At 52.5% G+C, this 25,470-nt stretch overlaps 1 protein-coding gene across 7 annotated transcripts in view; it reads right to left on the reverse strand.

Moving 5' to 3' along the window:
- The window catches only part of PATJ (PATJ crumbs cell polarity complex component), a 446,647-nt gene that overhangs the window by 110,704 nt on the left and 310,473 nt on the right, over positions 1 to 25,470 (reverse strand). For all 7 annotated transcript variants that reach the window (XM_063939224.1, XM_063939227.1, XM_063939228.1 and 4 more), the window contains 2 exons: positions 22,833 to 23,029; positions 241 to 332 (listed from right to left, as the gene is read on the reverse strand). In XM_063939224.1, the coding sequence (XP_063795294.1) occupies positions 241 to 332; positions 22,833 to 23,029 (289 nt within the window). The remainder of the gene's footprint in view (positions 1 to 240; positions 333 to 22,832; positions 23,030 to 25,470) is intronic.

Here is a 25,470-nt window from a genome sequence, read left to right on the forward strand (position 1 = left end):
CTAGAACTCCTTCAAAACGGTCTATTATGGCTGCAAGCAAGTCTCTCTCAACCGGAAGCATTAGGTGTCACCTCTCATGCACGGTTATGAGGGGAGTGCAACCTGAACCTGAGTCAGAGCCAGTCCATCATAAAGCCCAGGCTTGGCCTGGCCCACAGGCCCCATTCTCAGGAATAAGGGGCAGTCTACGTGTGTAAATGCTCTTCAACGCTCAGGTTAAATTACTAGATGTGCTCTTACCTTATAAGTACCAACTTCAGCTTGGAAGGTGCAGACTTGATAATGGCAGATGCATTTTGGTGGCTTTTTCCAAACAAAATTTGATTGTTCAACTAGTGCAAAAAATACAAAACAAAACACAAACTTAATAATATTGGAATCCCAATGTATCAATCTTATTTTCTTTCAAAATCTAAAAGTAGTTAGAGTAAATAGAAAACAGAGAACAACGGTGTTTGGTCATATACTGTAGGCCAGAGGTTCTCAACCGTGGTCTTTTAGTCTCACAAAACATACCCAGGTAGACTAAAAAATCTCAATATGTATAGTTTGGAGCAGAGAAGGGAAAGGGGGAACATGATAGAAACTTACACATATATCAAGGGCTTTAACAAAGTCCAAGAGGGAAACATTCTCCATATGAAGAGAAGCAATAGGACACGAGGACATGCACCGACACTGGAGGAAGGGGGGGGGGGGGGTTTAGGGGAAATCTGAGGAAAAATTACTTCACAGAAAGGGTAGTGGACACGTGGAATATCCTCCCATCACAGCTGGTAGAGGCTAAGACAGTAGAGCAATTTAAACATGCATGGGCCAGACATAAGGATCTCCTTACAAAGAAACAAGGATCAAATAAGGTTTGAGATTTAAAAAAAATATGGTAGAATATAAGGTGCAGACTACATGGCCCAAGTGGTTCTTATCTGCCGTCAAATTCTCGGTTTCACCCCAACGGTCCATGTTTTAGTTATATCCATGGCTCAGCACATATGGTTAAATCAAATTGACTGAGGTGCTAATTAAGTCACCTGTGGCCAAGCATGTATATACTTAAAACATGGGCCGTTGGGGTGCCTTGAGGACCACGTTTGAGAACTTCTGCAGTAGGCCAATAAGTCTATGAAATGCTGAGCTTAAGCAGGGGTGTCCTGAAAACCTGCACCTGTACAAGTACAAAGCATGGCCTCAAGGTAGCTAATTATTATTATTATTATTAAAAATCTCTCATCTTTGGATGTTTCCAGAACCTAAGAGGTTATGTGCACTTTTATTTCTGTAGAATGATGAGAACTTATAATAAATGAATGTAGCTACATTTGGATAAGACAGAAATTACTATTCGGCGTGAAATTATATTAGATGAAAGAGTCACGTTGGTGCAAGCGCATTACAACAATATCAGATGACTTATTCCATTGCGAATCTATTGCACGTGACACCGGCCGCTGTCCCAGGAGTTACAATCTAAATGATTTAATACCACGGCTCCCCGGATTAATATGCACACGCTGTCCAGATTCAGCTCACAATCCAGCAGAATCTTACAATGTGATTTTATATTCTTTGCATCCCTAGAATCGTGTCTTTCATCCTAATATCAGGTGATAATTACAGGGATGAGACGCCTCCACCACCAGAACTCAGAGCGGTCACTCGGCAGTGTATTTCGGGCAACTGTGTCCATCACAATACAGGTGACTGACTGGTGGCGCTCTGGTAACTGCAAACCTCCCCACGCCGCATTTATAATGGACAAGTGACCTTTCCCGATACAGCAGCGGTTATATAATCACCTGAGGGAGAGATTAACCCTCTTACAAAACAAATCACGCCTTAATAATGACGCGTCATGTTTTATTAGGTTTACAGAAGGGATAATTGTCATCTTCCATCTATTCACGCAGCAGGACCGAGAGGCTGCCATAAACTTTACATAGCAGCTACGGATTACTGTGTGCAGTAACACGCCTTATACATAATGTATTGTTTAGCCAAGGATTAGGTCATGCAACCCAAAGATGAAGCCTGGTGTCATTTATTAATGTTTATTTATTACCAGTTATTTATATAGCGCACACATATTCCGCAGCGCTTTACAGAGAGTATCTGCCCATTCACATCAGTCCCTGCTCCAGTGGAGCTTACACTTTATATTCCCTACCACATGCACACACACGCACACGCGCGCACACACACACACACACACACACACACACACACACAGGTTAATTTTGTTGAGCGAAAAATACAAACTACACACAGTACAGGCCATGGTGGGAATCAAACCCTTGACGTCAGTGCTGTGAGGCAGCAATGCTAACCATTACACCATCCGTGCTGCCCATCATACTATAGATAGCATGTCATAGTGAGGGTGTGGAAGGGGAAGACATCCCTACCGAGAAGAATAATAAATATTAATTGTGCAAGAGACTTGAATATACGGCTAATTGTATAATAGAACCCTATACGTGACACATCCACCTGGTACAATAAGGTTGTATATTAAAAGTATATACTATTGCGGTTAGCTGGGCTAAATGATTCTTTATTCAGTTTTTTTTAGTGGGAAGTTCAGGAGCAGAACATTTTGTAACAGACAGAGGGAGTCATATTGGTTTGGGAGGTCAAACTTCTCACGCCGTGGTGGTTATACGGATGATAAGATATTAGCCAATATCAGTAGCAGAGGCCGGCAACGGGGTGGGGGGGTGTCAAAGGGGACACCTGTACCGGGCCCCAAAGATCAGAGGGGATACAACGCTTAGTGCCTGATGGATGTGAGCCGTCTTGTTCACAGAGGGCAGCGAGTTATAGGCGGTGTTGGCGCAGCCTCAGAGTGACAGGAGCCTCTCCCACACTGACTGTGCGCCCGCTCTTCTGGCTCTGTTGCAGGCAGTTACGTGACCTGGGAGCAGCTCCGCTGACCAGGATTCCCATGACCTGCGCCTATCTCTTCTTTCTGGGATCTACTGTGCGGTGTTTAGGTCAGGGTACTGGGGAGTACAGAGCAGGTGAGTCTCTCCCCGGGGTAAGAGTGGCTTGGTGAGGGGTTACAGGGCATTGGGATGGGGTGGGGCAGCTGGGAATGCAGCATGAAGTCATTGGGGAGACACAGACTGTGGTGTGTGGGGGAGGAAGGAGACACAGACTGTGGTGTGTGGGGAGGAAGGAGACACAGACTGGTGTGTGGGGGAGGAAGGAGACGCAGACTGTGGTGTGTGGGGAGGAAGGAGACACAGACTGTGGTGTGTGTGGGAGGAAGGAGACACAGACTGTGGTGTGTGGGGAGGAAGGAGACACAGACTGTGGTGTGTGTGGGAGGAAGGAGACACAGACTGTGGTGTGTGGGGAGGAAGGAGACAGACTGTGGTGTGTGGGGGAGGAAGGAGACACAGACTGTGGTGTGTGGGGGTGGAAGGAGACACAGACTGTGGTGTGTGGGGGTGGAAGGAGACACAGACTGTGGTGTGTGGGGGTGGAAGGAGACACAGACTGTGGTGTGTGGGGGAGGAAGGAGACACAGACTGTGGTGTGTGGGGGAGGAAGGAGACACAGACTGTGGTGTGTGGGGATGGAAGGAGACACAGACTGTGGTGTGTGGGGGTGGAAGGAGACACAGACTGTGGTGTGTGGGGGTGGAAGGAGACACAGACTGTGGTGTGTGGGGGTGGAAGGAGACACAGACTGTGGTGTGTGGGGGTGGAAGGAGACACAGACTGTGGTGTGTGGGGGTGGAAGGAGACACAGACTGTGGTGTGTGGGGAGGAAGGAGACACAGACTGTGGTGTGTGGGGGAGGAAGGAGACACAGACTGTGGTGTGTGGGGGAGGAAGGAGACACAGACTGTGGTGTGTGGGAGGAAGGAGACACAGACTGTGATGTGTGGGGGAGGAAGGAGACACAGACTGTGGTGTGTGGGGGTGGAAGGAGACACAGACTGGTGTGTGTGGGAGGAAGGAGAGACAGACTGTGGTGTGTGGGGAGGAAGGAGACACAGACTGTGGTGTGTGGGGAGGAAGGAGACACAGACTGGTGTGTGTGGGAGGAAGGAGAGACAGACTGTGGTGTGTGGGGAGGAAGGAGACACAGACTGTGGTGTGTGGGGAGGAAGGAGAGACAGACTGTGGTGTGTGGGGGAGGAAGGAGACACAGACTGTGGTGTGTGGGGGAGGAAGGAGACACAGACTGTGGTGTGGGGGAGGAAGGAGACACAGACTGATGTGTGGGGGAGGAAGGAGACACAGACTGTGATGTGTGGGGGAGGAAGGAGACACAGACTGTGATGTGTGGGGGAGGAAGGAGACACAGACTGTGGTGTGTGGGGGAGGAAGGAGACGCAGACTGTGGTGTGTGGGAGGAAGGAGACACAGACTGTGGTGTGTGGGGGTGGAAGGAGACACAGACTGTGGTGTGTGGGGGTGGAAGGAGACACAGACTGTGGTGTGGGGGAGGAAGGAGACGCAGACTGTGGTGTGTGGGAGGAAGGAGACACAGACTGTGGTGTGTGGGGGTGGAAGGAGACACAGACTGTGGTGTGTGGGGAGGAAGGAGACACAGACTGTGGTGTGTGTGGGAGGAAGGAGACACAGACTGTGGTGTGTGGGGAGGAAGGAGACACAGAATGATGTGTGGGGGAGGAAGGAGACACAGACTGGTGTGTGTGGGGGTGGAAGGAGACACAGACTGTGGTGTGTGGGGAGGAAGGAGACACAGACTGTGGTGTGTGGGGGTGGAAGGAGACACAGACTGTGGTGTGTGGGGGAGGAAGGAGACACAGACTGTGGTGTGTGGGGGAGGAAGGATACACAGACTGGTGTGTGTGGGAGGAAGGAGAGACAGACTGTGGTGTGTGGGGGAGGAAGGAGAGACAGACTGTGGTGTGTGGGGGAGGAAGGAGACACAGACTGTGGTGTGTGTGGGAGGAAGGAGAGACAGACTGTGGGGTGTGGGGGAGGAAGGAGACACAGACTGTGGTGTGTGGAGGAGGAAGGAGACGCAGACTGTGGTGTGTGGGAGGAAGGAGACACAGACTGGTGTGTGGGGGTGGAAGGAGACACAGACTGTGGTGTGTGGGGATGGAAGGAGACACAGACTGTGGTGTGTGGGGATGGAAGGAGACACAGACTGTGGTGTGTGGGGAGGAAGGAGACACAGACTGGGGAGGAAGGAGACACAGACTGTGGTGTGTGGGGGTGGAAGGAGACACAGACTGTGGTGTGTGGGAGGAAGGAGACACAGACTGTGGTGTGTGGGGATGGAAGGAGACACAGACTGTGGTGTGTGGGGAGGAAGTAGACAGACTGTGGTGTGTGGGGGTGGAAGGAGACACAGACTGTGGTGTGTGGGGGAGGAAGAAGACACAGACTGTGGTGTGTGGGGGAGGAAGGATACACAGACTGGTGTGTGTGGGAGGAAGGAGAGACAGACTGTGGTGTGTGGGGGAGGAAGGAGACACAGACTGTGGTGTGTGGGGGAGGAAGGAGACACAGACTGTGGTGTGTGGGGGAGGAAGGAGACACAGACTGGTGTGTGTGGGGGAGGAAGGAGACACAGACTGTGGTGTGTGTGGGAGGAAGGAGACAGACTGTGGTGTGTGGGGAGGAAGGAGACACAGACTGTGATGTGTGGGGGAGGAAGGAGACACAGACTGGTGTGTGTGGGAGGAAGGAGAGACAGACTGGTGTGTGGGGGTGGAAGGAGACACAGACTGTGGTGTGTGGGGATGGAAGGAGACACAGACTGTGGTGTGTGGGGGAGGAAGGAGACACAGACTGTGGTGTGTGGGGGAGGAAGGATACACAGACTGGTGTGTGTGGGGGAGGAAGGATACACAGACTGTGGTGTGTGGGGGAGGAAGGAGAGACAGACTGTGGTGTGTGGGGGAGGAAGGAGAGACAGACTGTGGTGTGTGGGGGAGGAAGGAGACACAGACTGTGGTGTGTGTGGGAGGAAGGAGAGACAGACTGTGGGGTGTGGGGGAGGAAGGAGACACAGACTGTGGTGTGTGGGGGAGGAAGGAGACGCAGACTGTGGTGTGTGGGAGGAAGGAGACACAGACTGTGGTGTGTGGGGGTGGAAGGAGACACAGACTGTGGTGTGTGGGGATGGAAGGAGACACAGACTGTGGTGTGTGGGGAGGAAGGAGACACAGACTGGGGAGGATGGAGACACAGACTGTGGTGTGTGGGGGTGGAAGGAGACACAGACTGTGGTGTGTGGGGGTGGAAGGAGACACAGACTGTGGTGTGTGGGGGTGGAAGGAGACACAGACTGTGGTGTGTGGGGGTGGAAGGAGACACAGACTGTGGTGTGTGGGGAGGAAGGAGACAGACTGTGGTGTGTGGGGAGGAAGGAGACACAGACTGTGGTGTGTGGGGGTGGAAGGAGACACAGACTGTGGTGTGTGGGGGTGGAAGGAGACACAGACTGTGGTGTGTGGGGGTGGAAGGAGACACAGACTGTGGTGTGTGGGGGTGGAAGGAGACACAGACTGTGGTGTGTGGGGGTGGAAGGAGACACAGACTGTGGTGTGTGGGGGTGGAAGGAGACACAGACTGTGGTGTGTGGGGAGGAAGGAGACAGACTGTGGTGTGTGGGGAGGAAGGAGACACAAACTGTGGTGTGTGGGGGTGGAAGGAGACACAGACTGTGGTGTGTGGGGGTGGAAGGAGACACAGACTGTGGTGTGTGTGGGTGGAAGGAGATACAGACTGTGGTGTGTGGGGAGGAAGGAGACACAGACTGTGGTGTGTGGGGGTGGAAGGAGACACAGACTGTGGTGTGTGGGGGTGGAAGGAGAGACAGACTGGGGAGGATGGAGACACAGACTGTGGTGTGTGGGGAGGAAGGAGACACAGACTGTGGTGTGTGGGGGTGGAAGGAGACACAGACTGTGGTGTGTGGGGGTGGAAGGAGACACAGACTGTGGTGTGTGGGGGTGGAAGGAGACACAGACTGTGGTGTGTGGGGGTGGAAGGAGACACAGACTGTGGTGTGTGGGGGTGGAAGGAGACACAGACTGTGGTGTGTGGGGGTGGAAGGAGACACAGACTGTGGTGTGTGGGGGAGGAAGGAGACACAGACTGTGGTGTGTGGGGGTGGAAGGAGAGACAGACTGTGGTGTGTGGGGAGGAAGGAGACACAGACTGTGGTGTGTGGGGGTGGAAGGAGACACAGACTGTGGTGTGTGGGGGTGGAAGGAGACACAGACTGTGGTGTGTGGGGGAGGAAGGAGACACAGACTGTGGTGTGTGGGGGAGGAAGGATACACAGACTGGTGTGTGTGGGAGGAAGGAGAGACAGACTGGTGTGTGGGGGTGGAAGGAGACACAGACTGTGGTGTGTGGGGATGGAAGGAGACACAGACTGTGGTGTGTGGGGGAGGAAGGAGACACAGACTGTGGTGTGTGGGGGAGGAAGGAGACACAGACTGTGGTGTGTGGGGGTGGAAGGAGACACAGACTGTGGTGTGTGGGGGTGGAAGGAGACACAGACTGTGGTGTGTGGGGGTGGAAGGAGAGACAGACTGTGGTGTGTGGGGAGGAAGGAGACACAGACTGTGGTGTGTGGGGGTGGAAGGAGACACAGACTGTGGTGTGTGGGGGAGGAAGGAGACACAGACTGTGGTGTGTGGGGGAGGAAGGAGACACAGACTGGTGTGTGTGGGAGGAAGGAGAGACAGACTGTGGTGTGTGGGGATGGAAGGAGACACAGACTGTGGTGTGTGGGGATGGAAGGAGACACAGACTGTGGTGTGTGGGGGAGGAAGGAGACACAGACTGTGGTGTGTGGGGGAGGAAGGAGACACAGACTGTGGTGTGTGGGGGAGGAAGGATACACAGACTGGTGTGTGTGGGAGGAAGGAGAGACAGACTGTGGTGTGTGGGGAGGAAGGAGACACAGACTGGGGAGGATGGAGACACAGACTGTGGTGTGTGGGGGTGGAAGGAGACACAGACTGTGGTGTGTGGGGGTGGAAGGAGACACAGACTGTGGTGTGTGGGGGTGGAAGGAGACAGACTGTGGTGTGTGGGGGTGGAAGGAGACACAGACTGTGGTGTGTGGGGGTGGAAGGAGACACAGACTGTGGTGTGTGGGGGTGGAAGGAGACACAGACTGTGGTGTGTGGGGGTGGAAGGAGACACAGACTGTGGTGTGTGGGGGAGGAAGGAGACACAGACTGTGGTGTGTGGGGGAGGAAGGAGACACAGACTGTGGTGTGTGGGGAGGAAGGAGACACAGACTGTGGTGTGTGGGGGAGGAAGGAGACACAGACTGTGGTGTGTGGGGGAGGAAGGATACACAGACTGGTGTGTGTGGGAGGAAGGAGAGACAGACTGTGGTGTGTGGGGGAGGAAGGAGAGACAGACTGTGGTGTGTGGGGGAGGAAGGAGACACAGACTGTGGTGTGTGTGGGAGGAAGGAGAGACAGACTGTGGGGTGTGGGGGAGGAAGGAGACACAGACTGTGGTGTGTGGGGGAGGAAGGAGACGCAGACTGTGGTGTGTGGGAGGAAGGAGACGCAGACTGTGGTGTGTGGGGGTGGAAGGAGACACAGACTGTGGTGTGTGGGGGTGGAAGGAGACACAGACTGTGGTGTGTGGGGGAGGAAGGAGACACAGACTGTGGTGTGTGGGGGAGGAAGGAGACGCAGACTGTGGTGTGTGGGGGAGGAAGGAGACGCAGACTGTGGTGTGTGGGAGGAAGGAGACACAGACTGTGGTGTGTGGGGGTGGAAGGAGACACAGACTGTGGTGTGTGGGGAGGAAGGAGACACAGACTGTGGTGTGTGGGGAGGAAGGAGACACAGACTGTGGTGTGTGGGGGAGGAAGGAGACACAGACTGTGGTGTGTGGGGGAGGAAGGAGACACAGACTGGTGTGTGTGGGGGAGGATGGAGACACAGACTGTGGTGTGTGTGGGAGGAAGGAGACACAGACTGTGGTGTGTGTGGGAGGAAGGAGACACAGACTGATGTGTGGGGGAGGAAGGAGACACAGACTGTGGTGTGTGGGGGTGGAAGGAGACACAGACTGTGGTGTGTGGGGAGGAAGGAGACACAGACTGTGGTGTGTGGGGGTGGAAGGAGACACAGACTGTGGTGTGTGGGGAGGAAGGAGACACAGACTGGGGAGGATGGAGACACAGACTGTGGTGTGTGGGGGTGGAAGGAGACACAGACTGTGGTGTGTGGGGGTGGAAGGAGACACAGACTGTGGTGTGTGGGGATGGAAGGAGACACAGACTGTGGTGTGTGGGGATGGAAGGAGACACAGACTGTGGTGTGTGGGGAGGAAGGAGACACAGACTGGGGAGGATGGAGACACAGACTGTGGTGTGTGGGGGTGGAAGGAGACACAGACTGTGGTGTGTGGGGGTGGAAGGAGACACAGACTGTGGTGTGTGGGGGTGGAAGGAGACACAGACTGTGGTGTGTGGGGGTGGAAGGAGACACAGACTGTGGTGTGTGGGGAGGAAGGAGACACAGACTAGGGAGGATGGAGACACAGACTGTGGTGTGTGGGGGTGGAAGGAGACACAGACTGTGGTGTGTGGGGGTGGAAGGAGACACAGACTGTGGTGTGTGGGGGTGGAAGGAGACACAGACTGTGGTGTGTGGGGGTGGAAGGAGACACAGACTGTGGTGTGTGGGGAGGAAGGAGACACAGACTGGGGAGGATGGAGACACAGACTGTGGTGTGTGGGGGTGGAAGGAGAGACAGACTGTGGTGTGTGGGGAGGAAGGAGACAGACTGTGGTGTGTGGGGGTGGAAGGAGACACAGACTGTGGTGTGTGGGGGTGGAAGGAGAGACAGACTGTGGTGTGTGGGGGTGGAAGGAGAGACAGACTGTGGTGTGTGGGGAGGAAGGAGACACAGACTGGGGAGGATGGAGACACAGACTGTGGTGTGTGGGGAGGAAGGAGACACAGACTGTGGTGTGTGGGGGTGGAAGGAGACACAGACTGTGGTGTGTGGGGGTGGAAGGAGACACAGACTGTGGTGTGTGGGGGTGGAAGGAGACACAGACTGTGGTGTGTGGGGATGGAAGGAGACACAGACTGGTGTGTGTGGGAGGAAGGAGACACAGACTGTGGTGTGTGGGGAGGAAGGAGACACAGACTGATGTGTGGGGGAGGAAGGAGACACAGACTGTGGTGTGTGGGGGAGGAAGGAGACACAGACTGTGGTGTGTGGGGGTGGAAGGAGACACAGACTGTGGTGTGTGGGGAGGAAGGAGACACAGACTGTGGTGTGTGGGGGTGGAAGGAGACACAGACTGTGGTGTGTGGGGAGGAAGGAGACACAGACTGGGGAGGATGGAGACACAGACTGTGGTGTGTGGGGGTGGAAGGAGACACAGACTGTGGTGTGTGGGGGTGGAAGGAGACACAGACTGTGGTGTGTGGGGATGGAAGGAGACACAGACTGTGGTGTGTGGGGATGGAAGGAGACACAGACTGTGGTGTGTGGGGAGGAAGGAGACACAGACTGGGGAGGATGGAGACACAGACTGTGGTGTGTGGGGGTGGAAGGAGACACAGACTGTGGTGTGTGGGGGTGGAAGGAGACACAGACTGTGGTGTGTGGGGGTGGAAGGAGACACAGACTGTGGTGTGTGGGGGTGGAAGGAGACACAGACTGTGGTGTGTGGGGAGGAAGGAGACACAGACTGGGGAGGATGGAGACACAGACTGTGGTGTGTGGGGGTGGAAGGAGAGACAGACTGTGGTGTGTGGGGAGGAAGGAGACAGACTGTGGTGTGTGGGGGTGGAAGGAGACACAGACTGTGGTGTGTGGGGGTGGAAGGAGAGACAGACTGTGGTGTGTGGGGATGGAAGGAGACACAGACTGTGGTGTGTGGGGAGGAAGGAGACACAGACTGGGGAGGATGGAGACACAGACTGTGGTGTGTGGGGGTGGAAGGAGACACAGACTGTGGTGTGTGGGGGTGGAAGGAGACACAGACTGTGGTGTGTGGGGGTGGAAGGAGACACAGACTGTGGTGTGTGGGGGTGGAAGGAGAGACAGACTGTGGTGTGTGGGGAGGAAGGAGACACAGACTGTGGTGTGTGGGGGTGGAAGGAGACACAGACTGTGGTGTGTGGGGGTGGAAGGAGACACAGACTGTGGTGTGTGGGGAGGAAGGAGACACAGACTGGGGAGGATGGAGACACAGACTGTGGTGTGTGGGGGTGGAAGGAGACACAGACTGTGGTGTGTGGGGGAGGAAGGAGACACAGACTGTGGTGTGTGGGGGAGGAAGGAGACACAGACTGTGGTGTGTGGGGGTGGAAGGAGACACAGACTGTGGTGTGTGGGGAGGAAGGGGAGACAGACTGTGGTGTGTGGGGGTGGAAGGAGACACAGACTGTGGTGTGTGGGGGAGGAAGGAGACACAGACTGTGGTGTGTGGGGGAGGAAGGAGACACAGACTGGTGTGTGTGGGAGGAAGGAGAGACAGACTGGTGTGTGGGGGTGGAAGGAGACACAGACTGTGGTGTGTGGGGATGGAAGGAGACACAGACTGGTGTGTGTGGGAGGAAGGAGAGACAGACTGGTGTGTGGGGGTGGAAGGAGACACAGACTGTGGTGTGTGGGGGTGGAAGGAGACACAGACTGTGGTGTGTGGGGAGGAAGGGGAGACAGACTGTGGTGTGTGGGGGTGGAAGGAGACACAGACTGTGGTGTGTGGGGAGGAAGGAGACACAGACTGGTGTGTGGGGGAGGAAGGATACACAGACTGGTGTGTGTGGGAGGAAGGAGAGACAGACTGTGGTGTGTGGGGAGGAAGGAGACACAGACTGTGATGTGTGGGGGAGGAAGGAGACACAGACTGGTGTGTGTGGGAGGAAGGAGAGACAGACTGGTGTGTGGGGGTGGAAGGAGACACAGACTGTGGTGTGTGGGGATGGAAGGAGACACAGACTGTGGTGTGTGGGGGTGGAAGGAGACACAGACTGTGGTGTGTGGGGGAGGAAGGAGACACAGACTGTGGTGTGTGGGGAGGAAGGAGACACAGACTGTGGTGTGTGGGGAGGAAGGAGACACAGACTGTGGTGTGTGGGGGTGGAAGGAGACACAGACTGTGGTGTGTGGGGGTGGAAGGAGACACAGACTGTGGTGTGTGGGGGTGGAAGGAGACACAGACTGTGGTGTGTGGGGGTGGAAGGAGAGACAGACTGTGGTGTGTGGGGAGGAAGGAGACACAGACTGTGGTGTGTGGGGGAGGAAGGAGACGCAGACTGTGGTGTGTGGGAGGAAGGAGACACAGACTGTGGTGTGTGGGGGTGGAAGGAGACACAGACTGGTGTGTGGGGGTGGAAGGAGACACAGACTGTGGTGTGTGGGGGTGGAAGGAGACAGACTGTGGTGTGTGGGGGTGGAAGGAGACACAGACTGTGGTGTGTGGGGAGGAAGGAGACAGAGACTGTGGTGTGTGGGGAGGAAGGAGACACAGACTGTGGTGTGTGGGGAGGAAGGAGACACAGACTGTGGTGTGTGGGGATGGAAGGAGACACAGACTGTGGTGTGTGGGGAGGAAGGAGACACAGACTGGGGAGGAAGGAGACACAGACTGGGGAGGAAGGAGACACAGACTGTGGTGTGTGGGGAGGAAGGAGACAGACTGTGGTGTGTGGGGGTGGAAGGAGACACAGACTGTGGTGTGTGGGGGTGGAAGGAGACACAGACTGTGGTGTGTGGGGGTGGAAGGAGACACAGACTGTGGTGTGTGGGGGTGGAAGGAGAGACAGACTGTGGTGTGTGGGGAGGAAGGAGACACAGACTGTGGTGTGTGGGGGTGGAAGGAGACACAGACTGTGGTGTGTGGGGGTGGAAGGAGACACAGACTGTGGTGTGTGGGGAGGAAGGAGACACAGACTGGGGAGGATGGAGACACAGACTGTGGTGTGTGGGGGTGGAAGGAGACACAGACTGTGGTGTGTGGGGGTGGAAGGAGACACAGACTGTGGTGTGTGGGGGTGGAAGGAGAGACAGACTGTGGTGTGTGGGGGTGGAAGGAGAGACAGACTGTGGTGTGTGGGGAGGAAGGAGACACAGACTGGGGAGGATGGAGACACAGACTGTGGTGTGTGGGGAGGAAGGAGACACAGACTGTGGTGTGTGGGGGTGGAAGGAGACACAGACTGTGGTGTGTGGGGGTGGAAGGAGACACAGACTGTGGTGTGTGGGGGTGGAAGGAGACACAGACTGTGGTGTGTGGGGGTGGAAGGAGACACAGACTGTGGTGTGTGGGGGAGGAAGGAGACACAGACTGTGGTGTGTGGGGGAGGAAGGAGACACAGACTGTGGTGTGTGGGGAGGAAGGAGACACAGACTGTGGTGTGTGGGGGTGGAAGGAGACACAGACTGTGGTGTGTGGGGGTGGAAGGAGACACAGACTGTGGTGTGTGGGGGTGGAAGGAGACACAGACTGTGGTGTGTGGGGGTGGAAGGAGACACAGACTGTGGTGTGTGGGGGTGGAAGGAGACACAGACTGTGGTGTGTGGGGAGGAAGGAGACACAGACTGTGGTGTGTGGGGGTGGAAGGAGACACAGACTGTGGTGTGTGGGGGTGGAAGGAGACACAGACTGTGGTGTGTGGGGGTGGAAGGTGAGACAGACTGTGGTGTGTGGGGAGGAAGGAGACGCAGACTGTGGTGTGTGGGGGAGGAAGGAGACACAGACTGTGGTGTGTGGGGAGGAAGGAGACACAGACTGGTGTGTGTGGGAGGAAGGAGAGACAGACTGTGGTGTGTGGGGAGGAAGGAGACACAGACTGTGGTGTGTGGGGAGGAAGGAGACACAGACTGTGGTGTGTGGGGGAGGAAGGAGACACAGACTGTGGTGTGTGGGGGAGGAAGGAGACACAGACTGTGGTGTGTGGGGGAGGAAGGAGACACAGACTGTGGTGTGTGGGGGAGGAAGGAGACACAGACTGTGGTGTGTGGGAGGAAGGAGACACAAAACAAAACAATAAATAAACAGCGCTACCAGGTGTTGGTATTCAAATCAATATATAAAATTTAATACAAACAAATTAATATATAAAAAAAAAACACACATTAAAATCAGATGAATCGAACAAGCCTCATGTGCCAGTAATACGACCAAATGGTATTTCTATGGACTCATAAAAAGGCCAAGTGATGGTGGAATTGTTCCAATGCTTTATAATAACATATCCTGCACGGATAACCATAAGATAATTACCGGATCCTGGGTGGAAGATAGCAGGGTATCCCACCTAGCGCGGTGATGATGATTCTGTCCTGCGCAAATGTGAATGGTGGTTCTCCCTTTTTGTTAAATGTCCACATACATGGATCGGTCTCCGGATAGATGAGTGTTAGATGGGTCAGAGCTCTGAAGACCATAGGTTGCCAGCCTATGACCAGGACATCGCCAAGGCCAGAGAATCTATGGTACAGATCATCCATTGCTTTACCATAAAATTGGATACAAATGTTTGGGATGACCCGCAGTGGTCTTCAGAGCTCTGACCCATCTAACACTCATCTATCCGGAGACCGATCCATGTATGTGGACATTTAACAAAAAGGGAGAACCACCATTCACATTTGCGCAGGACAGAATCATCATCACCGCGCTAGGTGGGATACCCTGCTATCTTCCACCCAGGATCCGGTAATTATCTTATGGTTATCCGTGCAGGATATGTTATTATAAAGCATTGGAACAATTCCACCATCACTTGGCCTTTTTATGAGTCCATAGAAATACCATTTGGTCGTATTACTGGCACATGAGGCTTGTTCGATTCATCTGATTTTAATGTGTGTTTTTTTTTTATATATTAATTTGTTTGTATTAAATTTTATATATTGATTTGAATACCAACACCTGGTAGCGCTGTTTATTTATTGTTTTGTTTTGCTTCATATGGTGACTGACTATCACCTTTATTTAACAGCTGCTTTGGGAAAACAACTCTGTTAAAGCGCCCGGAGAAAAAGTATACTGATTTATCAGTATATATTTTTTCATCAAATATCTCCAGGAAGGAGACACAGACTGATGTGTGGGGGAGGAAGGAGACACAGACTGTGGTGTGTGGGGAGGAAGGAGACACAGACTGGGGAGGATGGAGACACAGACTGTGGTGTGTGGGGATGGAAGGAGACACAGACTGTGGTGTGTGGGGATGGAAGGGGAGACAGACTGTGGTGTGTGGGGAGGAAGGAGCCCCAGACTGGGGAGGATGGAGACACAGACTGTGGTGTGTGGGGAGGAAGGAGACACAGACTGTGGTGTGTGGGGGTGGAAGGAGACACAGACTGTGGTGTGTGGGGGTGGAAGGAGACACAGACTGTGGTGTGTGGGGGTGGAAGGAGACACAGACTGTGGTGTGTGGGGGTGGAAGGAGACACAGACTGTGGTGTGTGGGGGAGGAAGGAGACACAGACTGTGGTGTGTGGGGGTGGAAGGAGACACAGACTGTGGTGTGTGGGGGTGGAAGGAGAGACAGACTGTGGTGTGTGGGGAGGAAGGAGACACAGACTGTGGTGTGTGGGGGTGGAAGGAGACACAGACTGTGGTGTGTGGGGATGGAAGGAGACACAGACTGTGGTGTGTGGGGAGGAAGGAGACACAGACTGGGGAGGATAGAGACACAGACTGTGGTGTGTGGGGAGGAAGGAGCCACAGACTGGGGAGGATGGAGACACAGACTGTGGTGTGTGGGGAGGAAGGAGACACAGACTGTGGTGTGTGGGGGTGGAAGGAGACACAGACTGTGGTGTGTGGGGGTGGAAGGAGACACAGACTGTGGTGTGTGGGGGTGGAAGGAGACACAGACTGTGGTGTGTGGGGAGGAAGGAGACACAGACTGTGGTGTGTGGGGGTGGAAGGAGACACAGACTGTGGTGTGTGGGGGTGGAAGGAGACACAGACTGTGGTGTGTGGGGGTGGAAGGAGACACAGACTGTGGTGTGTGGGGGTGGAAGGAGACACAGACTGTGGTGTGTGGGGGAGGAAGGAGACACAGACTGTGGTGTGTGGGGGAGGAAGGAGACACAGACTGTGGTGTGTGGGGGAGGAAGGAGACAGACTGTGGTGTGTGGGGGAGGAAGGAGACACAGACTGTGGTGTGTGGGGGTGGAAGGAGACACAGACTGTGGTGTGTGGGGGTGGAAGGAGAGACAGACTGTGGTGTGTGGGGGTGGAAGGAGACACAGACTGTGGTGTGTGGGGGTGGAAGGAGACACAGACTGTGGTGTGTGGGGATGGAAGGAGACACAGACTGTGGTGTGTGGGGAGGAAGGAGACACAGACTGGGGAGGATGGAGACACAGACTGTGGTGTGTGGGGGTGGAAGGAGACACAGACTGTGGTGTGTGGGGGTGGAAGGAGACACAGACTGTGGTGTGTGGGGATGGAAGGAGACACAGACTGTGGTGTGTGGGGAGGAAGGAGACACAGACTGGGGAGGATGGAGACACAGACTGTGGTGTGTGGGGGTGGAAGGAGACACAGACTGTGGTGTGTGGGGGTGGAAGGAGACACAGACTGTGGTGTGTGGGGGTGGAAGGAGACACAGACTGTGGTGTGTGGGGGAGGAAGGAGACACAGACTGTGGTGTGTGGGGAGGAAGGAGACACAGACTGTGGTGTGTGGGGGTGGAAGGAGACACAGACTGTGGTGTGTGGGGGAGGAAGGAGACACAGACTGTGGTGTGTGGGGGTGGAAGGAGACACAGACTGTGGTGTGTGGGGGTGGAAGGAGAGACAGACTGTGGTGTGTGGGGGTGGAAGGAGAGACAGACTGTGGTGTGTGGGGGTGGAAGGAGACACAGACTGTGGTGTGGGGATGGAAGGAGACACAGACTGGGGAGGATGGAGACACAGACTGTGGTGTGTGGGGAGGAAGGAGACACAGACTGTGGTGTGTGGGGAGGAAGGAGACACAGACTGTGGTGTGTGGGGGTGGAAGGAGACACAGACTGTGGTGTGTGGGGGTGGAAGGAGAGACAGACTGTGGTGTGTGGGGAGGAAGGAGACACAGACTGTGGTGTGTGGGGGAGGAAGGAGACGCAGACTGTGGTGTGTGGGAGGAAGGAGACGCAGACTGTGGTGTGTGGGGGTGGAAGGAGACACAGACTGGTGTGTGGGGGTGGAAGGAGACACAGACTGTGGTGTGTGGGGGTGGAAGGAGACACAGACTGTGGTGTGTGGGGGAGGAAGGAGACACAGACTGTGGTGTGTGGGGAGGAAGGAGACACAGACTGTGGTGTGTGGGGAGGAAGGAGACACAGACTGTGGTGTGTGGGGAGGAAGGAGACACAGACTGTGGTGTGTGGGGGAGGAAGGAGACACAGACTGTGGTGTGTGGGAGGAAGGAGACACAGACTGTGATGTGTGGGAGGAAGGAGACACAGACTGTGGTGTGTGGGAGGAAGGAGACACAGACTGGTGTGTGTGGGAGGAAGGAGAGACAGACTGTGGTGTGTGGGGATGGAAGGAGACACAGACTGTGGTGTGTGGGGAGGAAGGAGACACAGACTGTGGTGTGTGTGGGTGGAAGGAGACACAGACTGTGGTGTGTGGGGGTGGAAGGAGACAGACTGTGGTGTGTGGGGGTGGAAGGAGACACAGACTGCGATGTGTGGGGGAGGAAGGAGACACAGACTGTGGTGTGTGGGGAGGAAGGAGACACAGACTGGTGTGTGTGGGAGGAAGGAGAGAGACTGTGGTGTGTGGGGGAGGAAGGAGAGAGACTGTGGTGTGTGGGGGAGGAAGGAGACACAGACTGGTGTGCGTGGGAGGAAGGAGAGACAGACTGTGGTGTGTGGGGATGGAAGGAGACACAGACTGGTGTGTGTGGGAGGAAGGAGAGACAGACTGTGGTGTGTGGGGGTGGAAGGAGACACAGACTGTGGTGTGTGGGGGTGGAAGGAGACACAGACTGTGGTGTGTGGGGATGGAAGGAGACACAAACTGTGGTGTGTGGGGATGGAAGGAGACACAGACTGTGGTGTGTGGGGAGGAAGGAGACACAGACTGTGGTGTGTGGGGGTGGAAGGAGAGACAGACTGTGGTGTGTAGGGAGGAAGGAGACAGAGACTGTGGTGTGTGGGGGAGGAAGGAGACACAGACTGGTGTGTGTGGGAGGAAGGAGAGACAGACTGTGGTGTGTGGGAGGAAGGAGAGACAGACTGTGGTGTGTGGGGATGGAAGGAGACACAGACTGTGGTGTGTGGGGGAGGAAGGAGACACAGACTGGTGTGTGTGGGAGGAAGGAGAGACAGACTGTGGTGTGTGGGGGTGGAAGGAGACACAGACTGTGGTGTGTGGGGATGGAAGGAGACACAGACTGTGGTGTGTGGGGATGGAAGGAGACACAGACTGTGGTGTGTGGGGATGGAAGGAGACACAGACTGTGGTGTGTGGGGGTGGAAGGAGACACAGACTGTGGTGTGTGGGGGTGGAAGGAGAGACAGACTGTGGTGTGTAGGGAGGAAGGAGACACAGACTGTGGTGTGTGGGGAGGAAGGAGACACAGACTGTGGTGTGTGGGGAGGAAGGAGACACAGACTGTGGTGTGTGGGGAGGAAGGAGACACAGACTGTGGTGTGTGGGGGTGGAAGGAGAGACAGACTGTGGTGTGTGGGGGTGGAAGGAGAGACAGACTGTGGTGTGTGGGGGTGGAAGGAGAGACAGACTGTGGTGTGTGGGGGTGGAAGGAGACACAGACTGCGATGTGTGGGGGAGGAAGGAGACACAGACTGTGGTGTGTGGGGGTGGAAGGAGACACAGACTGCGATGTGTGGGGGAGGAAGGAGACACAGACTGTGGTGTGGGGGAGGAAGGAGAGAGACTGTGGTGTGTGGGGGAGGAAGGAGACACAGACTGGTGTGTGTGGGAGGAAGGAGACACAGACTGGTGTGTGTGGGAGGAAGGAGACACAGACTGTGGTGTGTGGGAGGAAGGAAGGAGACACAGACTGTGGTGTGTGGGGAGGAAGGAGACACAGACAGTAGTGTGTGGGGGAGGAAGGAGACAGATTGTGGTGTGTGGGGAGGAAGGAGACGCAGACTGTGGTGTATGTGGGGGGAGGAAGGAGAGACAAATTGTGGCGTGTGGGGGAAGGAAGGAGAGATATACATACATATACATACATATATATATATATATATATATACAAACAAAGAACCCAGCACTCACCAAAGTAAACTCACTTATCCTCAACAATTCAATAAATAAATGATGGGGGTTTAGTTAGTGGATTGGCCAATGCACAGAAGCCTGCATACCGATTTTCAAAGTACCCCGCCTTCATGCAGGTCCTACACTATCACAGAGTCTTAAAACCTGACTACTTCACTGCTGTTACACACATCATCTGCCAATGTGTACCTGCCACACCTTTATGGCTTTTAAAGGTACACTAGTCACCTATTGCACTGGCTCAAAGATTATTGCTAACAGCTGAGACAGGTTCAGGATAATAAAGTCCACACACGGGTGCATGAGAAAGCTAGTGGCCACGGTTAATAAGAGCTAACCATAGATTAACCCCATTGTATACGCACAGAGAAAAAACCACAGCACTCACCACACCAGAAGCGGGGTACAGCTATGCACTTACCACTCACAGGGTGGGGTGCATGTAACACAGCACTCTCCACCACAAAAGCGGGGTACACAGCTGTACTTACCACTCACAGGGTGGGGTGCATGTAGCCCATGACCACATCGCTTGTTGAGGATAAGTGAGTTTACTTTGGTGAGTGCTGGGTTCTTTGTTTGTATTTATTAGAGCGATGTGGTCATGGGCTACATGCACCCCGCCCTGTGAGTGGTAAGTACAGCTGTGTACCCCGCTTTTGTGGTGGAGAGTGCAGTGTTACATGCACCCCGCCCTGTGAGTGGTAAGTACAGCTGTGTACCCCGCTTCTGTGGTGGAGAGTGCTGTGTTACATGCACCCCACCCTGTGAGTGGTAAGTGCATAGCTGTGCCCCGCTTCTGGTGTGGTGAGTGCTGTGGTTTTTTCTCTGTGTGTGTATATATATATATATATATATATATATATATATATATATATATATATATATAATTATTTATTTATTAACAGTTGCTTATATAGCGCAGCAAATTCCATTGTGCTTATGTAATAGACATATCATTCAGATAAATAAATAAAGGTCACCGTCGCCAGGATGAACTATGCGGCCATACTAAATGCCACAAGTCTCTTATGTTGAATTGTTAATCAATGCCTATTTTGGTTATTACACACCTTGGCTATGAGACAGCCGGGTGCCTTTATCTGGCTACATACAATTCCACACCCAAAGAGTTGGTTCTATCAGTTACACAAAGTCTTTCCCTATAAAAATAATACGAAAGGATTTTGTCCCCTTATATAGGATCAGGTTCCCTTTAAAGAATGAAATAACATTTTTACTATAACCCCCAAATATTAAAATCCGGTCACGGCAACCCGATTCAGTGTCTTACTTGCTGGGGATATACCGTATAGTGTGGTTGATTGCACAAAGTTGGGTGGTGTCCTGTGGGGACAGTGACTGGCGGAGTGAGGCTTATACAGACTAGCTCCAAGCCAAGTAAAAGTGCACACTGGGTGTCTTAAGACCAAGGGGAGAGAGGATCCTATGGTCCCCATTTATCAAGCCTTGGAGAGTGATAAATAGCACGTTGATGAAGTACCAACCAATCAGCTCCTAACTGTCATGTCACAGGCTGTGTTTGAAAAATGACAGTTAGTAGCTGGTTGGTTGGTACTTTATCACCATACAATTTATCACTCTCCATGGCTTGATAAATATGGGCCATTGGCGTTTCTATAATGGGTGCGGTGCACACGAGCCCACACCGCACCCATTGCACCCATTTTAAAACTTACCTTTCTGGAGTCCAGCACTGGGAGCTGCAATCGCCGCCAAAATGGCCGCCGCGCATGCGCGGTAGCCAGATTGGTCTCCGGATCATGGCGGGCGCCATGTTTCTGGAGACCTGCGCATGCGCAGTAGACTCCGGCACAATGCTGGAGTCTACAGCGCCGTACAGAGGAGGGGGCCCACCCGGGCCCCCTCCTCTGTAGAAACGCCCCTCATATGGGCCTATAGGGTCTATTTACTAAGCCTTAGATGGAGAAAGTCAACGGGGATAAAGTACCAGCCAACCGGCTCCTAACGGTCATGTCACAGACTGGGTTTCAAAAATGACAGGAGCAGATTGTCTGATACTTTATCTCCGTTGACTTTATCTCCATCCAAGGCTTAGTAAATAGACCCCTAAATTCCCTACACCAGCAATATGCAAGCTGCGCCTATAAAAATTATTAAGAGCTACATATAGGGGCCGATTCAATTCACTGACAGTCGAATAGCGCCGGGAGTTTGCTCCCGGCGCTATTCAATACAGCGACGAGTGACCCTCAATTGTCGGGAATTCTTCTCTCATCCCCGGGGGATGAGAGAAGAAACCCGACAAAAGTGCTGCCGCGCGGCCGGCGCGAGGCTGATTCTGTCTGGAATCAGCCTCGCGACGGGGAGTTCAGTCGTAGAATGCCCGTTCTCCCGACAAAACAACCTGTTTAGTCGGCGAGAACGGGCCATCGCCGACTTAACTGGAGCTGAATTGAATAGCGTCGGGAGCTAATTCCCGGCACTATTCAACTGTCGCTGAATAGAATTGACCCCATAGGTTATGAGTGGCTGCATTTACCCATCTCTGTGTGGTAACCTATTCAGCTCAATCTCTGCCACCACCTGACCTTTATTTCAGGCTCATTCCATCACAAAACACCATTATATGCATACTCCAATCCCAGGTTTAAAGCGGTTTGCTGCAAAAAGTAATTTCAGGAATGCAGCAACATAATCCACATACAGCCAGACAGAAACCTCAATCCTAAATTGATCCATCACAAAAAATACTAAAAAAAAGAAAAAGATGTAAATGTTTAATGGAAACAGTAGAAAAACCTGTAAAGTTTTCCACCATAGTCGAGACCTTCTCTAAGGATTAAGCTCCTCGCGCTTAATTACGATCTTAAAATATACAGCATGAAACTTGCTATGATGCAGGGAATTTATACAATTACGGAATATCATCTTTGCAAGGCTCCCAAATGTAAGACAGCAGCCGTCTATAAAATAGAGCAATTTAAAAACTCGTTTTACGACGGCAAGCCGCCTCTGAGATATGGCATACAGAAAAATCACAGTGGGAAGAAGATAAAAATTGCAATCTTTAGAGTTTTTTTTTATTTTATTTTAAGCTTAATGTGCAGGTATCAGAAATCACAGATTTCGTTATGAGACAGGTTGCAGTTATCTAGCTAGAGAACGTCTGACCGACCCTTGGTGTTTCTGGCAGCTCATGTGCTCATCTAGATGAATAAATGTATTAAACTGCGGTCAGGGACACATGTATATGTCACACTGCAGTGCACATTACCAGATAACAGGTCAGGCTGTATGAAAGCGCAACAGCAGACGGAACAGCAAGGGGAATAGATCATTTGTTACATCTTCTCGTCAGGCATAGGGGAAAGTCAATGAATGGCAGGTAGTAAATTTGTGAAGAGGTATCATATCAAAATGGCCAGGGGTATATCATATCCTTGTGATCAGGACAAATATCACAGTTTTGGTACTTTATGTAATAATTTAAAACTTAGAAGAACTTTTTAACCACTTGGGCAACACAAGGAGATTTGATGTTGTTGTTAGGACAGAATTGGTGGCTTAATTCGAGCACAACATTGGTACATTGCTTAGCCCGGTTACCCCCAGCGGTAGGACCCATCCGTGTGAACGCTCCAAAGTAACAGTTACCTCTAACAACTCATCACCAACTTGTATTCGCCCATCTCTTCCAGCAGGTCCATCCGGGTTGATGGCCACCACGAAGATACTCATCAAAGACCTGTCCTTGTTACCGGCCAGACTGAGGCCCAGCCCATTCTTGTCCTTCTCAAGCTCAACAATTTGCAGTTCCCCGGGGAGGTCAGCGTATCTCTGCCTTATTTCCTCTGGGAAAACACAAGGGGGAAAAAACAATGAACTTATGTTTATTAAGCATGCAAATTCTGTAATTGTTATATGAAGTATTTGAATAGTTTAATATTAATTCTATGTTACACAAAACTGTAATGTCTGTGAAGAAAGAATCCATGTTTTTCAGTGTTATAACTGGAAAGTGACAAAAGCAATTGGCATCCAGTATTTTTAATATACCAATAAAAATCAGACTTTGTGGGGAATTCAATTACCGTAGCTAATTGATCCCCCGGGGGCAATCCAATTAGCCCCAATGTCGGCACTTCATTAATTTTTTTCAGGACCCGCTGAGGTCCTCGGGATGCTCAATGCTGCCCGGCTCCCCTTGTGCAGCGTGACCTCCTAGGTCACGCTGCGCAATCACTAGCCAGTCACCCGCCGCCAAGGCAGATGGAAAGCCGGCCATCACCCGCCGTGAAGCTGAATGAAGATTCCCGCCCACTGGCCCCAGCAGTTAGGCGAGTTATGTGTGCGGATGGGGCGGGTGGGGATAGGCGGGACGGGGAGTGGGGGAAGGGCGGACACAATGTAAAAAAGACAATCCCTGGTATACTGACCATTTTTCAATCCCGATATACGGGATTTAAAAAATGGCCCGGGATTGGCCACCCTAGTCACCAGGTAGTTTTGGCCACTCTTCCTTAGCAAATGCTCCAGCTGTCTCAGAACTGATGGGTGCATTCTCCAGACTGCATGTTTCTTTCCAGAGGTGTTCCATAGTATTCAGATAAGGGAACATAGAGGCCACTTCAGAACAGTCCAATCTTCTGTTTCACTCCAGAATGCCTTTATGGTTTTGAGATTTAATTGTGCCCTGCAGATACAAGGCACCGCATGCCAGAAGGAGCAAAGCAGCCCCAAAACACAACCAAGCACCTCCATGTGTCACAGTAGGTATGGTGTTCTTTTATAGCTTCATTTTTTCATCTGTGAACATAGAGCTATTGTATATTGCCAAAACGGTCCAGTTTTGACACTCTCCCAGAAGCATTGTGTCAATGTGCATTTTAGAAAATTCCAGTTTGGATTTATTTTTTATTTTCAAAAGTGGAGTCCTTTTGGTTCTTCTTCCATGGAGCACACGGTTACCCAAAAAGGGTTGCATGGTGCTATCAGACACTGACATACAAGCTGAACTTCAAGGTCAATGTATATCCTTGAAAATTTTCATCGACTTTGCCACCATTCTCACTCCACCAACGGGCAACCAGTCTGCAGTCACATGATGCCAAAAGCCAATCCCTGATCAGCCAGGAGTATAAAGGGACTTCTTTGAGATACAGAAGGGCCAGTGCAATGTTGTCTATAGCCCCGTTTAGACTTCTCCAATGAGCTCCTGCATTTAAAATTGCTCTATGTGCCAATTTTCACCTTGCTGCACTACTGGCTCCTGTACCCAGACCGATGCCCTGCACCATCGGTTGCAGTCCGATGCCCTGCACCATCGGTTCCATTATGGTGCTATTTTCATCCCAATGAGCCAGCATCCAGTACCATCCTGGTTCCTGCTATCTCCTTCCACCCATGGTATTCTGGCACCAGTACTGGGAAACCTGGTCAGAGTGCCATGACTGAAAAGCGAAACACAAACTCCCTTGCAGGGGTCTCTGGAGAAGACCACTGGCGTGTCTCCATTCTGGGTCTTGGTCAATTCCCACGTACCAGCCAGTTTCCTCATCTTTTCCGCATCCAGTTCAGCTCCATTCCGGAGACGACAGTATTTTGGTTGGTTTCCAGTGCACTCCGCTATCCTGCTATTCTGGTTCCATTCCGGAGTTCTCAGCAATCCAGCTATCTGGTTCCTTCCTGGAATATCCTGCTATTCATCTCCATCCCAGAGTATTCTGCTTTTTGTCCCCATTCCGGAGTATTCAGTTTTTCTATTCATTCCATTACGTCAGCATTCTGGTTCCATTCCAGTGAATTCCATGTTCTGACTCCGTATTATTCATTATCTGTGAATAAGAATCACCTGGACTTCCTTCAGGTCCTAAGCTGCATCTCCAGTGCCAAGGGTGCCAGCAGCATTCACCAGTCCATAAGCTTCTCACAGTTCAGCCCAAGACTCCAGTTTGGGTTCACAGGCAAACTGATCCATGACATTTCTTCTGTTTTCTCTGGTCCATGTGCATTGTGGTGCACATGATGATACCAAGGAGCAGAGTGACTACTTTTTTTATTTAAATAGGCTAAATGAATGATTACAAGATTGAAGTTATGCGTGATGCTATTCAAGGTCACAATTAGTATGAAATATCACTATAATCTAATTATTGTCTTTTCTTAAGGGTACCAACAAATCTCTCCAAGCCAATTTAGAATATCTTTGGAGAATATGCAATAATTTATCTGTTTTCCCAGTTTGTTTGCTTTACTTTATGACATAGCAAAGGCATGCACGTATACATCAGAC

The sequence above is a fragment of the Pseudophryne corroboree genome, chromosome 9 (genome assembly GCF_028390025.1).
Source record: "Pseudophryne corroboree isolate aPseCor3 chromosome 9, aPseCor3.hap2, whole genome shotgun sequence".
Lineage (NCBI taxonomy): Eukaryota > Metazoa > Chordata > Amphibia > Anura > Myobatrachidae > Pseudophryne > Pseudophryne corroboree.